The sequence below is a fragment of the Vicia villosa genome, linkage group LG7, assembly GCF_029867415.1.
Source record: "Vicia villosa cultivar HV-30 ecotype Madison, WI linkage group LG7, Vvil1.0, whole genome shotgun sequence".
Lineage (NCBI taxonomy): Eukaryota > Viridiplantae > Streptophyta > Magnoliopsida > Fabales > Fabaceae > Vicia > Vicia villosa.
The window spans coordinates 111,961,553-111,981,835 of record NC_081186.1 but is presented as its reverse complement, the minus strand read 5'-3'; the positions used below and the strand labels follow the sequence as shown (position 1 = coordinate 111,981,835).

The window sequence follows — 20,283 nt, the reverse complement described above, 5'->3', positions numbered from 1 at the left end:
AGCCATTGAGTATGGACAAAATTGCCATCCCTAGCCATGCGGTTTTGTCAACCAAGAGCGAGACACCTTTTCTGTTGCACCACAATTTGGTTTTTTCTCATCTGAGATTAAGTCACCTTGTCAGTAGTTTCACTACATGATCGGTATCTGAGTTGTCTTTACTTTCGCAACAGACACAAATATATTTAAGCGTCGGATTTTAAAATAAAATTTTGCTCATGTTTTCTCATTATTCGTATATAGATGATTCAGTTAGTGTTTTCCATGAGATATGTTTCACGACTCCTTGTCCCTAATGGACTAGGGACATAACAATAAAGTACAATAGAGACATAGCATGCATAGAAGATTAATGCAATAGTATTGGAAAAAGTAAACCTGGATGACGACAATGATTTGAATTATAATAAGAAAAAGCTCCACAAACACTTGATGCTCTTACAAGAAATTAGTTATTTCAGCAAAGTAACACAAAGAAACTTAAAACAAGAGCTTAATGCGGGAAAATAAACTTCGATTGTGAAAAAATAAAGGTTGGTGATTGGTAACAATGATTCAAGGATTATTTATATCCACTAACCACATTCAAGGCGCTTAATTCGTGTAAATGGTACTTAAGGTCATTAAGTACTTGAATTTGAACAACTTGGAGACACCCACAGTCATAAAAGTTCCAAAACTTCAAGAGTTCATAACTGTCGATGTACTGATCACGAGAACTATCAAGAAACATTGTCTGTCCTATTTTTATTTGCAAATATATGGTGGAAGTTTCGGAACAACAAGGCCCTTGCTAGGGAACATGGCCTTTCCGTGTTGTTACTGACTGTGATGTATGGGAGAGGCATATCAAGCTAACACGACCCAAATGTGTTGGCCTTTGGCTTTGTGTATGCAAACAGAAGATGAAAAGAAAATTTAGGATGGGTGAACCACAGAAGATAAAGATCAAAATATTTGGAATAAAAATTAAGATTTATAAAAATGAAGATTGAAATTCTGGAATCAGATATGTGATGTCGAAGAGGATGTCACGACACTACCTATCTGAACAAATGTATAATAATGAAGAAGAATAGAAACAGAGTAAAAAACAAATAACACAAGAGACTTGTTAACCCAGTTCGGTATACAACAATACCTACTCTGGGGGCTACCAAGCCAGGGAGGAAGTCCACTATAAGTAGTATCAATTCAGAGTAATACACATCAAGACTACACCTTTCACTTAATATCTACCCACAGCAACTTCAATCTAATACTTCTTAGATCAGAGATCCTACTCACTCCCCCTCAATCACAGCAGTGATGAATAACCCTTAACCAATATGAACAGAAGACACACTTCAAGGACACAACTTGATCTTGCTTAAAAGCTTCAATCAAGTACAATGATACTCTTGCTTAAAAGCTTCGAGTACCTCTTACAACTCAAACAAAACACACCTAGTCCAAGACAGTCATTATGATGATTGTTTGGCTCACAAGAAAGCTAGTACACAAAAACCCTAATAACGCAAAACTCTTAAAGCTTCTCAATACTAAAACCGTAACTAGGGCTGCAGCTTCTTCATAATATATATAGCCTTCAAAACGCAACAGCTGGGCCTTGGATCCAAATTAGTCTTTAACCTAATTAAACTAATTTCCACAATTCAAGGAACCAAATTAATAGCAAACAAAGACGTCCTTGAAAAGTCCAATCAGATCATAATCTAATATTTCCAAGTAAGGCTCAGTCCAATATCTCCAAGTAAAGCGCATACCTTAACAGATCATACATACAGAATTAGTAACAGAATAATATGTAGCAGCTACGGATGTCATGACATCGGCCTTGACATCAGGTAAAGGCCTGCACAAATAAAGGCTTCACTACAGTAGAATACATGTCATGACATCAGATTTTTCATGATAAAATCACAATGAGTTTTACCAAAAATTACAGCCAATCAACAACATCTACAAACTCCCCCTTTGGCAAATTTTTGGCTAAAACAAGAAAACATGCAACCATATAAAATCAGAGCACAAGCTGCAGATCACACCACCAAAAATACAGAAAAATAAATTATGTAGCAAAGGTAAACAACAACCAGCTTGTTTAATCACTAGAGAAACCATCTATTACTGAGTACCAATATCCATAGTCAGATAGAACATAACACACCAAAAAAAACAACAAAATCCATTCACTCCCCCTTTTTAGCCATAAAAGGAGCCAAAGCACACAAGAGTGCCAACAAAAATCACCAGAGAAACAACATAAAAAAATGGGACTAATTGTCAGATTCATCAGTCTCTTCATCACTAGAGTCACCAATCTCTTCACCAGCATCACTGCTCTCAGTCTCTTCAGCACCTACACCACCCTCAGCCTCTTCATCATCACCACTATCAGCACCATTATCTTCATAATTAGTATCATTTCCACCAGCATGGTCATCATCTGCAGACTGCTCAAGACTTTGAATGAACTTTTCAAGCTTCATCTTCCTATTGTCCAACTCTTTACAAGTCTCTCTCAGCTCAGCAATAAGAGAGGATTTGGAGACAGATTTGCTAGTTTGTGATGTCCCAGCAGATGTCATGTCATCTGATCTTTGGAGCAACTTATAGTGGAAGGACAAGGCACTCTCTCTCTTGCACACAAAGTCTTTGGCTTTCAGAATCCCAGGGTACTGATTGAGAATAATCCCACATATCAGGGAAGGAAAAGCAATGGGCATCTTTGTAGCAGAGGTACCAACATGCTTCATAATTTGATCAAATATGTAAGTTCCATAATCAAACTTAGTCTTGGTTCCCACAGCATATATGAATCTTCCTAGGCCAACTGCAATGGTAGAGGTATGATTGGTAGGCACCCAGTTAGCAGCACCAATTTTGTGAAGCAATGCATACCTGACATTAAGAGAGCTAGCAGACAGTTTACTCTTTATGGGCCACTTCTTAACCTTACCACCAGTGATAACTTTGCACACCTCATTATCAGTCACTTCAAGCTCAGGTTGAGCCTCATCATTCCTACCTAGATAGAGGTTGACAACAGTTGGGGAGAATTCTATACACTTTCTTCTAACATACACCTTATGAAAATCCTCAGCTTTCCCATCAGCACAATCTTGAGATAAATTGACTATAAACTCCTTCACAAGCATTTCATAGCATTTAGAAAAACGAGTAACAGTTTTAAGCAAACCTGCAGATTTGATGAGCTTCATGATTTCTTGACATTCAAGAGCATCATTTGCGAGCTCTCTTTCCAGAGCCAAATGTCTCTGAAAAACATACTTCCACTGCATAGCATTTGAAGCATAGTGCAGATAGATGTTGTCCAAAGGAATATCAGGAACAGTAGTGGAGGCTTTGGTGACAGCATGCCTTTTCTTTGAAGGGATGTCAGGGACATCACTTAAGACATTTTCCTCAGGGTCAGAAACACTTCTTTCTTTTCTCTTCTTCACAGCAACCTTGCTCCCGGTTTTTGAAGGTTCAGTAAGGACCTTCTTGATCTTCTCTCTGGTAACCTTCTTTTGAGGAGTAGCTTTAGGTTTGGAGGGAGGTTGATCACAAACCTGTTTTCCCTTTCGAGTCTTGACTCTATGAGAAATGCTAGAGATGAGCTCATCATCAGCTATGTCAATAGGATCGGCCAGATTATCCAGATCCACCACATCATGCACAGTAGGTCCTTCTTTAATAGTTTCTTTAGAAGGAGTAGCAGGAACCTCTTCATCTTTCTCAGTTTCAAGAATCTCAGCATCTTTAGTTCCTGATGTTTCAACATCTTTAGCACCCGAGATCTCAACATTGATAGCTTCAGATGTCTCAACATCTTTAGCACCAGAGATCTCAACATTGTTATCTTCAGATGTCTCAACATCAACCTGATCTTTGCTAGCATCATCTTGGTCGTCTTTGCTGTTCTCAGAGGCAGGAGCTTGGGCTAGAGGAACAGATATTCCTTCTACCTTGTGCCCTTCATTCAAGATTCTTGTGACAAGACCTGTGATTGCATTGTGGACATATGCAGAGCCCTCTTTACCCGGAGCAGAAAAGGTTTCTGGAACAGACCCACCAGTCGATTTTCTTGCATGCATCTTTCTTGGTAGAGTACGAACAGGATCGGTAGCCGGAACCGTGTTCAATGGCACAACATTCAACACAACATCTTGATCACTCACCACATTTGGTGCCCTAGACTCAGATGCTGTTTCAGAGGGAGGAGACGATTTCTTTGAGGGAGAACTCTGAGACATGTTGAGAAGGGATGAGATGACGGGGAAGGGTTTGTGAATGCAGAAACTAGGATTTGTGGGAATAGGAACCGTTGGGTAGGAGTGAAAGTGAGAGGGAAAATACACTTTAATACGCAATGATAACAAATATTTGGAGAATGGAGTCCTATGGTCCCCACACACTGTTAATTGCTATAACTCCTCACAAAGACATATACCTAGCTTACTTCTTAGATTTTCAAATTGATTTGCATCCAAGGCTTTTGTGAAAATATCAGCCAGCTGAAGGTTAGTAGCAACATGTTCCAAGGCAATGACTTTATCCTCAACAAGATCTCTAATGTAGTGGTGTCTAATATCAATGTGCTTGGTCCTGCTATGCTGAATAGGATTCTTTGAAATGTTAATGGCACTTAGGTTGTCACAATATAATGTCATGACATCTTGTGTGACATTGTATTCTATTAACATTTGTTTCATCCAAACAAGCTGAGAGCAACTACTTCCTGCTGCAATGTATTCTGCCTCTGCAGTGGATAAAGATACACAATTTTGTTTCTTGCTGAACCATGAAATAAGATTATTCCCCAAGAAGAAACATCCTCCTGAAGTACTTTTTCTGTCATCAGCACTTCCAGCCCAATCTGCATCACAATATCCAGTGAGAATAGGTTCACACCCATGAGAGTAGAGCATTCCATACTCACAAGTACCATTCACATATTTCAGGATCCTCTTGACTTGGTTTATGTGACTGATCTTGGGATCTGCTTGATACCTAGCACACACCCCAACAGCAAAGGCAATATCAGGTCTACTGGCTGTGAGATACAGCAGGCTTCCTATCACGCTTCTATATAGACTCTGATCAACACTAGTTCCATTTTCATCTTTGGACAATTTTAAGTGAGTAGGTGCTGGTGTTCTTTTGTGAGTAGCATTTTCCATTCCAAACTTTTTGACAATGTTTTTAGCATACTTGCTCTGAGAGAGAAAGATTGAGTCTTCCATCTGTTTAACTTGCAGCCCAAGAAAATAAGTTAATTCTCCAACTAGACTCATTTCAAATTCTGATTGCATCTGATCAACTAAATGTCTAGTCATCTTGTTTGACATCCCACCAAACACTATATCATCCACATATATTTGAGCAATCAGGATCTTTCCTCCTTCATCTTTAACAACAAGAGTTTTATCTATCCCTCCTTTCATGTAACCATTACTAGTAAGAAACTCAGTCAGTCTCTCATACCAAGCTCTAGGAGCTTGTTTTAGGCCATAAAGAGCTTTTCTTAGTTTGTACACATGGTCTGGATGATTTGGATCAGCAAAACCTTTAGGTTGTTCCACATATACTTCCTCATTCAGGTATCCATTTAAGAAAGCACTCTTCACATCCATCTGGTACAGTTTGAATTTTAGGATGCAAGCAACTCCTAATAACAGCTTAATTGACTCAAGTCTAGCAACAGGAGCAAAAGTTTCATCAAAATCAATCCCTTCAACTTGAATGTATCCTTGAGCAACTAGCCTAGCTTTGTTTCTGATAATAGTTCCCAGTTCATCTGACTTATTCTTGTAAACCCATTTTGTTCCAATGACATTTGTATCTTTAGGTCTTGGAACCAGCTCCCATACTTCATTCCTTACAAACTGGCCTAGTTCTTCTTGCATAGCATTAATCCAAAACTCATCTGTCAATGCTTCCTTAACATTCCTGGGTTCAATTTTTGATACAAAACAGGAGTTAGAGACCTGTTCTCTTGATCTTGTAACAACTCCACTGTTGGGATCTCCTATAATAAGTTCACTAGGATGATCTTTCTGAACTCTTGTAGAGGGTCCTTTGTTAGAGGGTTCAGCTTCAGCTTCTGTAACAGTAGGACAACAATCATCTTCTTTCTTAGATCCTTCAGCTGCTGGTTCCCAAAATGTTCCAACATCATCTGTGACATCTGCTTGTTTGTGAACATCATCAACCACTACATTTATGGATTCCATGATTATTCTGGTTCTTGAGTTGAAAACTCTATAGGCTCTGCTGTTTGTAGAGTAGCCCAGAAAAATCCCTTCATCACTCTTGGAATCCATCTTCCTTCTGTGATCTCTATCAGCAAGAATGTAACACTTACTACCAAACACGTGGAAGTATTTGACAGTGGGTTTTCTTCCCTTCCAGATCTCATACAGAGTGGTAGAGGTTCCCTTTCTCAAGGTAACTCTATTATGAACATAACAGGCAGTATTCATGGCTTCAGCCCAGAAATAAATAGGAAGTTTCTTAGCATGAATCATAGCTCTGGCTGATTCTTGAATAGTTCTATTTTTCCTTTCAACAACCCCATTTTGCTGTGGAGTAATAGGAGATGAAAATTCATGGTGTATTCCTTCAGAGGAGCAGAAATCAGCAAACTTTTGATTCTCAAATTCCTTTCCATGATCACTTCTGATTCTCACAACATCATTTTCCTTCTCCCTTTGAATTCTTTGACACAGGTCTTTGAATACATCAAACACATCTGACTTCTCTCTGATGAAGTTTATCCAAGTGTATCTGGAGTAGTCGTCCACAACCACATAAGCATATTTCTTTCCACCAAGACTCTCCATTTGCATAGGTCCCATCAAGTCCATATGAAGCAGTTCTAGAACCCTGGAAGTAGTCAGATGTCTAACCTTTGGATGTGACATCCTGGTTTGTTTTCCTACCTGACACTCACCACATATTCTTCCTTCATCAATTTGTAACTTGGGAATTCCTCTCACAGCTTCCATAGAAATAATCCTTTTCATACCTCTTAGATGAAGGTGGCCAAGTTTTTGATGCCACAACCTTGTTTCTTCTTCTTTAGAACATACAGTTGAGTAGCTTGATTCATGAGACACCCACAAGTAACACTTATCTTTGGATCTGACTCCCCTCATTACTACTTCCTTTTCTTCATTAGTAACCACACACTCAGCTTTAGTGAAGTTAACTTGGTATCCTTGGTCACAGAGTTGACTTATGCTTATAAGATTAGCAGTCAAGCCTTTGACCAACAAAACACCCTCCAGATTTGGAACTCCTGAACAGTCTAGTTTTCCAACCCCTTTGATTTCTCCTTTAGCTCCATCACCAAAGGTAACATAGCTAGTGGAATGATTTTTGATATCAACTAACAGATTCTTGATTCCAGTCATGTGTCTGGAGCATCCGCTGTCAAAATACCAATCTTCTTTGGTTGATACTCTAAGAGATGTATGAGCTATTAAAGCCATATTTTTAGGTATCCATTGTTGCTTCTTGATTGGCATGATCTGCTTGGGTCTGTGATATGGAATTTGATCTGGGTATCCATACAGTCTGAAGCAGAAGGGCTTAATGTGTCCAAATCTACCGCAGTGATGGCATCTCCATCTTTGAAATTTTCTCTTCATTTTACTTTTGTCCTGATGTTGAGTCACATGTTTTGACATCGGGTTCAACATCTCAGGTTTAGGTTTAGCACTACTACCATCTTGAGGACGTTTCTTTGCAGCAACAAATCCTATACCAGACATATCTACTGAACTCTTTCCTATCTCTAGGATCTCCTCCAACATATCCGACCCACTGTTCAACATTTTGACCGATTTTGACATCTGATCAAGTTTGGATTCTAACATGGTGATTTCACTGTTTAGTTCAGATATTGTTTCAATAAGTCCTTTGTTATCAGCCTCCAACTGAACTATGTATTTCTTCTGCTTTTCACCTTGTTGACAGACTTCAGCACTTCTGATACACAGATTCCTATAAGAGGCTGCCAGTTTTTCAAAGGTTAGCTCATCTTCACTAGAATCTTCATCAGAATTACAAACACCAGTAAGGGCTGTGACATGTTTGGCTGACTCTTCTTCAAAATCACTCTCAGAATCTTCATAAGATCAGGAGACTGACAGTCCTTTCTTTTGTTTCTTGAGATAAGTGGGACATTCAGCTCTAATATGCCCATACCCTTCACATCCATGACACTGAATTCCTTTGCTGTGATTGTACTTTTCTTCAGGTTTAACTCTTCTGCTAGAGTCATAGGGTCTACTAGTGTCAAATGAGATGTTCTTGACATTTGGTCTTGGCTTCTGATCCATTCTTCTCATAATTTTGTTAAATTGTTTTCCAAGCATAGCTATGGATTCAGATAGATTTTCTTCTCTACTTTCCTCTGCTTCTTCTTGAGAATTGGACACAAAAGCTATGCTTTTGTTCTTCTTTTCAGAATTGTCACTGATCCCCATCTTAAATGTTTGAAGGGATCCAATTAATTCTTCTACCTTCATGTTGCTGATATCCTGTGCCTCTTCTATAGCTGTAACTTTCATATCAAGTCTCTTAGGCAAGGATCTAAGGATTTTTCTCACCAGCTTTTCATCAGACATCTTTTCTCCTAAAGCTCCTGAGGTGTTAGCAATTTCAAGTATATTCATGTGAAAATCATGAATACTTTCATCATCTTTCATCCTTAGATTTTCAAACTTTATAGTTAGCAACTGAAGTCTTGACATCTTTACTTTGGAAGTACCTTCATGAGTAGTTATGAGGGTATCCCAGACATCTTTGGCTAGTTCACAATGGTGTACTAGTCTGAATATATTTCTATCAATTCCATTGAATAAAGCATTTAAAGCTTTAGAGTTGCCAAGCGCCAATTCCTCCTCATCTTTGCTCCATTCTTCCTCAGGTTTAAGAGTTACCTTGCCATCTTTTCCAGTGATGACAGGGTGTTCCCATCCTTTGTTTACAGCTCTCCATGCTTTACTATCCACGGATTTCAGAAAAGCCACCATACGAGGCTTCCAATAATCATAGTTAGAACCATCCAGAACGGGTGGTCTGTTCGTAAATCCACCACCTTCCTTGTCCATAGTACCAGAAAATACTGTCCCTAGATCTCACCCAGTAAGCAAAACAGGCAGGGTGCCCGCTCTAATGCCAATTGAAATTCTGGAATCAGATATGTGATGTCGAAGAGGATGTCACGACACTACCTATCTGAACAAATGTATAATAATGAACAAGAATAGAAACAGAGTAAAAAACAAATAACACAAGAGACTTGTTAACCCAGTTCGGTATACAACAATACCTACTCTGGGGGCTACCAAGCCAGGGAGGAAGTCCACTATAAGTAGTATCAATTCAGAGTAATACACATCAAGACTACACCTTTCACTTAATATCTACCCAATGCAACTTCAATCTAATACTTCTTAGATCAGAGATCCTACTCACTCCCCCTCAATCACAGCAGTGATGAATAACCCTTAACCAATATGAACAGAAGACACACTTCAAGGACACAACTTGATCTTGCTTAAAAGCTTCAATCAAGTACAATGATACTCTTGCTTAAAAGCTTCGAGTACCTCTTACAACTCAAACAAAACACACCTAGTCCAAGACAGTCATTATGATGATTGTTTGGCTCACAAAAAAGCTAGTACACAAAAACGCTAATAACGCAAAACTCTTACAGCTTCTCAATACTAAAACCGTAACTAGGGCTGCAGCTTCTTCATAATATATATAGCCTTCAAAACGCAACAGCTGGGCCTTGGATCCAAATTAGTCTTTAACCTAATTAAACTAATTTCCACAATTCAAGGAACCAAATTAATAGCAAACAAAGACGTCCTTGAAAAGTCCAATCAGATCATAATCTAATATTTCCAAGTAAGGCTCAGTCCAATATCTCCAAGTAAAGCGCATATCTTAACAGATCATACATACAGAATTAGTAACAGAATAATATGTAGCAGCTACGGATGTCATGACATCGGCCTTGACATCAGGTAAAGGCCTGCACAAATAAAGGCTTCACTACAGTAGAATACATGTCATGACATCAGATTTTTCATGATAAAATCACAATGAGTTTTACCAAAAATTACAGCCAATCAACAACATCTACAAAGATTAAAAATCTGAATTATTAAGTTATTGGCTTAATCATTCTATTTTTATATAATTATAATAGTTTAATATGTTTGAAAATTAATAAAAAAACATTAACATATATATTAAATTAAAAAAATGAAATGGATTAATTTTTAAATGACTTGACACCAACACATTAGTAAATTAAACGCCACATCATTAAATATAAGTTTTAAATTGGAGAGGGGAATAAAATCCAATACAAAACTTAATTAAGGGATTAAAATCGTGGTTTTAAAAGTGGAGGGACTAAAATAAAAAAATGATAAAATAGGGGGACCAAAGTTACAATTAAACCTAAAATATAAAAATTGGGATGTTACAGCAAGCACGTGGATCCATACATGAGACTACCTTCTTAGGTCCACTAAAATTATTCAAGTACAACAATTTTTTTTTTTTGCAATTTTAAAAAATAAAATAAATATTTATAATAATTTTTTAAAATAAAAAGTATAAAGAAATATAAGATTGTATCATTAACCAATTTAATCGTATCATTATTTTACTTATAACTCATTAACTACTTTCACTAATTCATTAACGAATAAAATACATACTCCCTCCGGTCTCAATTATAAGCAAACATTTAATTTTTAGATTCATTCAACAATCAATGTATTTAGTCTAATAATAGACTAAATACATTGATTGTTGAATGAATCTAAAAATTAAATTTTTGCTTATAAATGAGACCAGAGGGAGTATCATTAACCATGTTTAGACTTTGAATCATGAGTTGTATTAATCAATTGTTGTACTTCATTAACCAACTTTATTTTACTATTTAAGATTATTTTTATATGTTTGGATACTCGTTAAACAAATTAAGAATTATATTAACCAATCTTTTTCAAATTATTAACCGAAGTTGATTTATCACATAAAACTTTATTTTTTGAAGTCATGATACTCAGTAACCAAGTTATGAACTGTATTAACTAAATTTGTACGCTCTATTAACCAATTTTCTTTAATCACTTAAGACTATTTTTATCTAAGAATACATATTAAACAAACTATAAATGGTATTAACTAAATTTTACACACTATTAATCAAAGTTGTTTAAAAAAAAATGTACAAAAATCAAAACTAAAAAAACAGTATTCATCGTATTTGTGAACAATAAGATACGGTGTAAGTGTAAGATTTTGTGTCAAGATAGTATTACTCTATATTAATAAAGGTCATATGTAGGCATGACAACGAGGCAAATCAATGACGGTTATTACTTTCCCCCAAACTCAAACCCGAATGCCCAAATAATCACCGTTCTCCACCCCAAATCCAAATGAGGATGAAAATTAAAACCCAAACTCAACACAAACGGGTTCGAGTTGGATTCGGATATTTCCGCCCTACCATCATCCATTTAGTGAAATCAATTTTTTTAATAGAAATATTTATTTTTCTAGAATCAAATTACATTATAAATAATAAAATAAAATAATTTTAAAAATTTCATACATACATTTCGAATATTTTAAATAATAAATACAAATCAAAATATCAAAACATTGGTCACATATTTAATATTCTAAATTATCAAAAAAAATAATAATTTACATAATGAAATAAACGGGGCGTACTACAAAAAAAGCCTCAGTAGTGACGTGAATATCACGCCACAAACCAAAAAAACACATCACAAACCAATATTTGCGAAGTGAAAATTCACGTCGCAGGAGGCAAGGTGGCAACTTTTAGTGACGTGATTTTCACTGCACTATTTAGTGAAGTGAAAATCACGTCGCAAAATTTGGGTCAGAGATTAATGCATATTCAGTCAGAGCAGGCGTAACAGCGTTTGGGTCAGAAAAGCATCTTTAGTTGCGATGTGATTTACATGTCACTACTTAGTGACATGGAAATCACGTCACTAAATTTGCCTAGGAGTAAATGAAAAGCGCGTTTAATGTGTAATGTTGCGACGTGATTTTCATGTCACTACTTAGTGACATGGAAATCACGTCACTAATATTTTTTTTTTTTGCAAAAAACCAAATATATATATATATATATATATATATATATATATATATATAATTAAATTAATAAACTAAATATATTAAAATTAATAAAATTTATAAATTAATTCAATAAACTAAATATACTAAAATTAAGAAACTAAAATTATAAATCTAATATTACTAAATAATGTAATTATAATTTAATTAATAGTTTACACAAATTCAAAATCAAAAGTTATAACAACAAAATAAAAACTAAACTAAATCATCAATCAATCCGGGTCGGGAAACTCATCCTCATTTAGATTTTCCTGATCAGTCGGCGCAGAACCCCTCATATTTTGGTTTCCACCAAAGGATTGCATAAATTGTCGCATTTGTGCCTCCATATCCGATTGCCTTTTTGCCATGACCTCCATTTCCCGCTGATGCTCATTCCGCATTGCCATCATTTGGGCCTCCATTTGAGCTTTCAGTGCCGCTTCACGTTTCGCCGCCTCACCTCATTTACCGCCAATTGTCTTACAGTTTCTCTCTGTTCATCTATTAAAATTACAGGACGTGAACCTCCTTCCCCGTCGAGAACTCTTTGATATAGAGTTCTATCATCAGGTCTCAAGGTGCCTGCCAAATTTCCACCACCAAAAAAACAGCCGTTAGGCCCCTTGCCGCCAATGACTTTAGTCCAAAGATAAAAATCCACATCCGGATGAAGCGGCTCTCCCGGTCTTGGAGTATACTGAGGATTAACAGTCAGAAACTGTACAAGCAATGCTTGATAATCATCCTACTGTTATACCCCAAAATTTGCCCACTTCTTTTTTCAGGAAAGTTTCAATATGAAAATTAAGAGTCTCATATAAACATGGATTTTTTCAAAATATCCTGACATATGAAGAACTTGGTTTTCAGAATTTTTCTTACACAGTAACTTGGCTTACAGTGGAATTTATTCTTACGCAAACGCCAAATACTGTTCCTTACTTCACAAATACTATTTATTTATTTTACAGATAAATAGTACTAACACAGTTCATGCAGGGTTAAATCTTTTTGCAGGCGCAAAAGCAGGAAACTCACACTGTACTGGTAACAATTGTTTTTGTTTTCCCACTAACTTTTGTGCTATATTCCATTATTTTCAAAATCTTTTCAAATCTATCCTTTCAAATTCAAATCTCAACTTTATTCTATCCATCTCTCTTTTCCCAACAATACCTTACACTTTCTTTCAAATCTCACTACCACTCAAATTTCCTTTTGTACGGAATCACATCATTCCCCAACGTCTCTTTCCTTCTTTCCATTCTATAAATACTTCTCATTCTTCCATAAAATCTCACATCAAATTCTAATTCATTTCTCAAATTTCCACTTCATAATCCATTTTCTCTTCTTCCCTAACAAAAATGGCAAAATGGATAGAGACACTGTCTCTTACAGTCATCACCATTGCTACGGTGATCATGACTTTCTTCTGCCTGCACAGTCCTGAGGAGTGTGGACCTGCAATGGTTATGCTCCCAATCATCTACATGCTATTGTTCATAGCATGGGTCATCAATCGTCATTCTTAAAATTTGCCGTATTTCTTATTTCTTAAATGTACCGTTTATTCGTCGTACTGTTCAATATAGTATGTAATATTTATACTGTCAGTATTAAATGTTGTACTAGTTGTCATAATATTGCTTAATTACTAAGATAATATTTTGTGTATTTTCTGCCAGTCAAATATTTCTATTTCTGTGCATTAAATAATTTTCAGGTTATTATCGGTAATTTTGCCCGCATACCGTAAATATCAGTTATTTATTATGTTTCTGTTTTCTAACAAGTCATGTAAATAAATTTTCATGCTTCACACCAAACAAAAACAAAAATAACAACAAAAAAAAAAAAAAGAAAATTAACTTTGACGGTTGATTTTTCACTTTAACTGCTGCTTCAGTACACGAACAGTCGGTTGACAGACAAACTGCAGACAGTACAATTCACAGTGATTTGTACAATCAATCAAATCAATCATTCACAATTCAAATTTCCAAGATTTTTGTGTTAGAAGTCTTCTGAATATCACATGATTAGCAGAAACTCAACACTGCACAAAAATCAGGTACGCTTAACTGCCTCCTATACAGACAGTCCCTAATCAGGGTTTTTCTTGTTTTAACAGGAGCAACAAGTTTTGAGAGCTCAAATGGATTTCATATACATCCATACATCTCAAAGTACCATCATACAAATTTTCAAACTTCAATTCACTCAGACGCACCGTCAGCAGCTCAAACAGTCAACAGACGACCCGTTTGACCAAAAAAGTCAACTGACAGTCAAAAATGAAATTTTTTGTCAAAGTCCATATTTTGTCAAAGGATTCAACATTTGATCATTGGATGATCACAATTCATCAAGGAAAGATCAAAAATCAACAAAACCCTAAGATTCAAAATTAGGGTTTTTGCCTGAAAAGTCAACTCAACTTTGACTGATCATAACTCTCTCATCCTTCATCCAAAAAATGTCAACCAAAGCTCATTTTGAAGGAAATTCAATTATCTTTCAAATGCAATTGATCCCATGGTCATAGCATTCACCATTTGAAAAATATGGCCAAAGACATTACAGGTCATTTTCAAAGTCAACAAAAAGACACTTTTTTCAAATGGACACACAAGGAGAACCAAAAATCATTTTGATATGAGACCAAAGACATTGGTTAGAGGACTCTTTGAGGTTTCCAAAAAGTGCAAGATCTCCTTCATATGACAAAAATTGAAGGATTTACACCTTGTTGAAGTTGGCTAAATTTTGGGAAAATGCATGAAATCAACATTGCTCAAAAATGTTTTTTTTTCCAAATGAGTCCAAGTTTTTATGGTCCAAACATCTTTGCCATGTTACTATGGGCCTCCCACGACCAAGACAAAGCCCACATCTTTATTGGCCATTTTTTGCATAATTTTATCTTACTTTAAGATTAAAATTAAAAGGAAAATGCATGGATAATGGTTGCTTGGCCTCCAAGTATGACTCACTTCAAGGAATCTTCATTTTTTCTGCAAGAATTGAAGAGCAAGACAAGAGCATTGAATGGAGTCAAGCTTGGTCAACAATTCAAAGATTTTTAATATTTTAAAAATCAAACTTTCAACAAAGACAACAAAGCTTCTTAGCTTGAGTTCCAAGCAACTTTGGGCTATAAAAGAAGCATCATACTTCAGCAAAAGGAGGACACACGAAATAGGGCAAGAGTATAGCAAGAAATATCACAAAAATTCTCAAAATTTGCATATACTTTGTAATTTTCAAATTCAAATTTCCAATCAATATCAATACCAATAAACACTTCTAATCATCTCCTCAAACATTATAGAGTAAGATTGAGCTCTAAATATAGACATATGAGAGTCGTATAAAGCACTTAAAGCTCTTCATGTACATATGAGTTTTATTTTCGTTTTTGTATATGCAACTAATTTCACTGCAAACTAACCACCCTAACATCCTTATGGGGACCTATATGTGTGATCTGGGCCTTAGCATGAGTGTTCCAACGTGAGGATCAGGCTCCACCATTAAAACGAGTCCATGAGTGTTTAAGCTTCATCTTCTTCGTATCCATAGCTAGGAGCTTCAAACCTTAAAACAAATGACATATTTGGATTCAGGACACTCTAATTAGTGGATCTGGGTCACTTGTTTCTATTGCTAACTCGTATTTTTTGCAGGTTCATAGGTTGTTAAAAAACTGGAATTTTAACGTCCAAATAGGGGAGGTTAAAAACCCCCGCTATTTGAAGCTGAAAACCTCACTTCTGGAGGTTGAAGACGACCACGCGTCCAAGCGTGGTTCGTCTGACTTTTCAGCGCGCCAAGGTGGCCCTTCCCTCAAATCTTATTCGCTGGTCAATCCAGCGTGGGCCCCTGCAAAGACTTTGAATCCCCTTGGATTCAGTGTACACCATCATACCATGCACCTACAAATCTGTGCCCTTGGATCAATCTCAAAGCCAATCCAACGCCTCACACATGCAAGCTCACCATGCTCCTTCATTAATTGCCACACCAGATCAGTATCCTTATATTTTTAATTTTATTTTCTATTTTTATTTTAGTTTCTTTGATAAATTAATTAAAAATAGTTAAAAACTTCCAAAAATTCCACAAAAAAATATTTTAAACTTCTAAAATAATATATTATTTTATGAAACAAAAATATTTTATTTTTCTTCAAAATTTCAATATTTTTCATAATTAATTAGTATGTATTTGTATATTTGCTTATTAATTATTTTAATTAGTCAAAAAATCATAAAAAAAAAAATTTTTCTTTGTGTTAAATATTGTTTATATATCATAAACTAATTTTGTACATATTTAGGATAATTTTCTCTTTAAGTTTTAATTATTTGTGTAATTATTTGCATAATTATGTTTTGATTAACTTAAAATATCCAAAAACAAATTTCAAAAATTCCAAAAAAATTAGTTTTGTTCTAAAATCAATTAACAAACATTTTGTACATATTTTTAAACTTATTTGCTAGGTTTAATCATATTTCCATCTTTTCTTTATTTTAAATTAATTAATAATGCATTAATTATATTTAAAATAAATCACAAAAATACAAAAATATGCCTTTTATTTCTTGCAATTTAAAATTCCTAGATAAATGTATAGGATGTCAAATTCATGTAAATAGGCTAGTTTACATTTCCCGCACAATCGATGTAATAGCGTAGATTTACTTTCTGCACTTTACATTTCCGCATTTTAATTTCCAGCACCCATATAAACTGCGTGTATGTCAAAGATAAAACTGAACCGTCAGATCACTAACTTCAAAGATAAATATCTGAATTCAATCACAATCACATTTGCACCTCCTAGGGTAACCCCTTTTCACTCTTTTCAAAATCAAAGTTACATTTCTACTGTTTCGAGTACAAAATCGAACCTTTTGTTTATATCCGACGAATGGATAGATTTTTAAAGGGAACAAGGATAAAGACCTCCTAACTCAGGGTAGACCTCCTAGTTTGCTTGCTCAAAATCAAAACAAACAAAATTCTCATACACTGTTGTTTTTTTAAAACGAATTTTCCAAAAGACAATATTTTGTATACATCCAAACACGGATCATTACAAAATTAACGATCTTTTCAAAACATCTTTCGAAAGATAAACAAGCATTTGTATATATCCGCACAAGGATCATTACAAATTCTATTTGCAAAGGTATTTCAAAAACACAGGTAAAGCATTCCGAATCAATTGAAAAGTAAAGCAAATGAGCTAAGCAAACTAAAGAGCCCATGGATAACCATGGATACAAAGGGTGCTAACACCTTCCCTTTGTATAACCTACCCCCTTACCCAGAATCTCTCAAAGGTCTTTTTTCTGTTTCTTTTATAAACCTTTCCTTCATTGGATAAAATAAAAGGTCGGTGGCGACTCTGTAAACTTTTTCAAAAGTGACGCGAAAGCGTCCGATCGACAAAAAAGAGTCAGTTCACGTATCCCACCCACGGAGGGGTATGGCCCGAAAGGACGGTCCACAGAACTGGCGACTCTGCTGGGGAATACAAATTCAAAATGTTTTCAAAAGGGGTTACCTTTAGAGTATAGATCATTTCGATGTTTTCAATTGTTTGATCTGATTGCTTTACTTTTCACAGGTTTGCTTGGGTACTTTGCTTGTGTGAAAGATTCTAACCCGAATCTCGAGATACCTTAAGTATATGACAATAGACCAAGGAAACTGTACGGCATGTACCGATACGGTTGATCTGGTAGTCATCGTTAGTGTGATACTTTGGTTTATACTGATGTCCCTTGAAAGCGATCAAGGAGTATATTAGGCTTCCGAAGTGTCATTAACACTAATTTGTCTTAGAACCTTTTAGTTGAACTTGACTTGTGGCCTATTAAGTGGCTAGCTTTGAAATTGATCGAAGCTAGTTATCCTCGAGGAATATTCTTGATCGGCCGTCCGAGCGCCGTATTGAGATGTTGTCTCCAAGGATCATAGAACCCGAATACTATTCTAGGACAGGTTTTCAACCAACTCAACTTCAGAGGGGAGGGTATCACCTATCAACCTCATGCAAGCCTTTAAACCTAAGGCTATTGTTTGATTTGTTTTTGTGTGCCACATGTTTGCATCATAAACACATCATTTTTCACTACACATTTCAAGGATCAAAGAGTTTACTTTTGTTTTTACAGGTAATGGCTCCCGCCACCAGAGATTACATCCGAATCAATATCTCAACGGTGCCATCTGAACTCAAAGTCTTGGTAGCAGAATTCCCCAGGAATGCTCAATTCACTGAAAAGCATGGTCACCTACTCCATTTGGTTACCTCAAAGTTTGAAGAAGACATGATACGGGTCCTGTTCCAGTTCTTCGACCCTGAACATCATTGCTTCACATTTCCTGATTACCAGTTGGTACCCACTTTGGAAGAATTCTCTGAATTAATTGGATTACCAATCCGAGATCAATTACCTTTCACTGGTTTAGAAAGAAAACCAAAACCTGAAGTCATTGCTGCTGCTTTACATCTGCAAAAGTCAGAAATCAAATCCAATTGGGAAACAAAGAGTGGAGTTGAGGGTTTGCTTGCCAAATTCTTACTGGAAAAGGCTCGACTACTGCTAGAAAACAAAAGTTATCCAGCTTTTGAAGAAGTTATGGCTCTTTTGATCTATGGGTTGGTTTTGTTCCCTAATTCCGACCAGTTCATAAGTGTACACATCATCAACCTTTTCCTAATTCGCAACCCGGTACCAACATTGCTGGGAGACATCCTACACTCTCTACACACTCGTACCACGAAGAAGCGAGGAACTCTCATGTGCTGTATACCACTGCTGGCTAGGTGGTTTACATGTCATCTTCCCCGATCAGTACTGAGAAATGAACAAAGAGCACAATGGTCTTACAGAATCATGTCTTTATCTCATTCAGATATCCGATGGAACAACTTCTTTCAAAGAGACATTACTATCATTGATCATTGTGGAGAATACCCTAATGTGCCACTCCTTGGCATTAAAGGAGGTATCACTTACAATCCCTCTCTAGCTCTACGCCAATTCGGATATGCAAGAAGCAACGGTCCTCATGACATGATTATCCGTGGCATTGTGTTTGATTACGAGAATGATTCTCACAGACACCGACGAAGATTCATACAGGCTTGGGACAGTGTCTATAGAATAGAAAGCAAAACTCTGGGGCAATGGAATTCTATTCCTATGGAACTTTACCTCAGATGGGTGCGTACTCATGCTCAAAAACTCATGATGCCCTATCCCGCTGTTCTACCTGTGACTATCGAATCAGAAGTCGAAGGTTACGAACCTCAAGTTATTCTACACCCGGATATGCCAACTGACTTGGAAGAGTTGCAAAAATCCTGGGTTCAACTCAAAGAGGAAAGAGACACCTTCAAAGAACACTGTCAGGACTATGAGAGAAGGCTATTCGAGCTCACCAGACAGCTTCAAGAAGAACAAAGAATCAACGCATTCCTGGGGACAAAGAAAAAGCGCCCACGGGAGACCTGAAAGATCATTTATTTTATTTTCTGTCTTGTAAGCCCAAATGAGGCAAAGAAAAAAGAATAAATTGATTAACTAACGTTTGTTGCTTCTTTAACAAATCTAGACTCTATGATCCTTGAAAACATTGCACACATGCATTCACATGCATTGCATACACATTGCATTTCATACATTGCATTTCATACATTGCATTCATATACATTGCATACACATTGCATACATGGCATCCAGTCATACACATTTCATAACAGGTTCTCATGACGGGTTTCTCATCTCTTCGCTGTTTATTTCAGTCAGAAGAGATGGAATCTGAGGCAAGCATCAAGAATCTCGAAGTACAGAATGCCCAAGTTCAAGTGGCAATTCTGGAACTGGCAAAGGGGCAACAAGAGCTGAAAGCCCTGATACTCAAGAAGAAGAAGAAGCCCAAAGAATCTGCAGGCTTGAGTTACCTGAGAAGGAAGATCAAGATCCCTGTCAAAAAGATCAAAAAGCCACCAATCCCTGAAATAGTCGGTGATGGTGAACAAGAAGA

General features: G+C 36.2%; 1 protein-coding gene across 1 annotated transcript; it reads right to left on the bottom strand.

Moving 5' to 3' along the window:
- Window positions 1-2,279: 2,279 nt before the first annotated feature.
- LOC131619994 (uncharacterized) lies at window positions 2,280-4,262 on the bottom strand. Its single transcript, XM_058891022.1, has one exon. It carries the CDS (start codon window positions 4,260-4,262, stop codon window positions 2,280-2,282), a length of 1,983 nt encoding a protein of 660 aa, XP_058747005.1.
- Window positions 4,263-20,283: the final 16,021 nt, after the last annotated feature.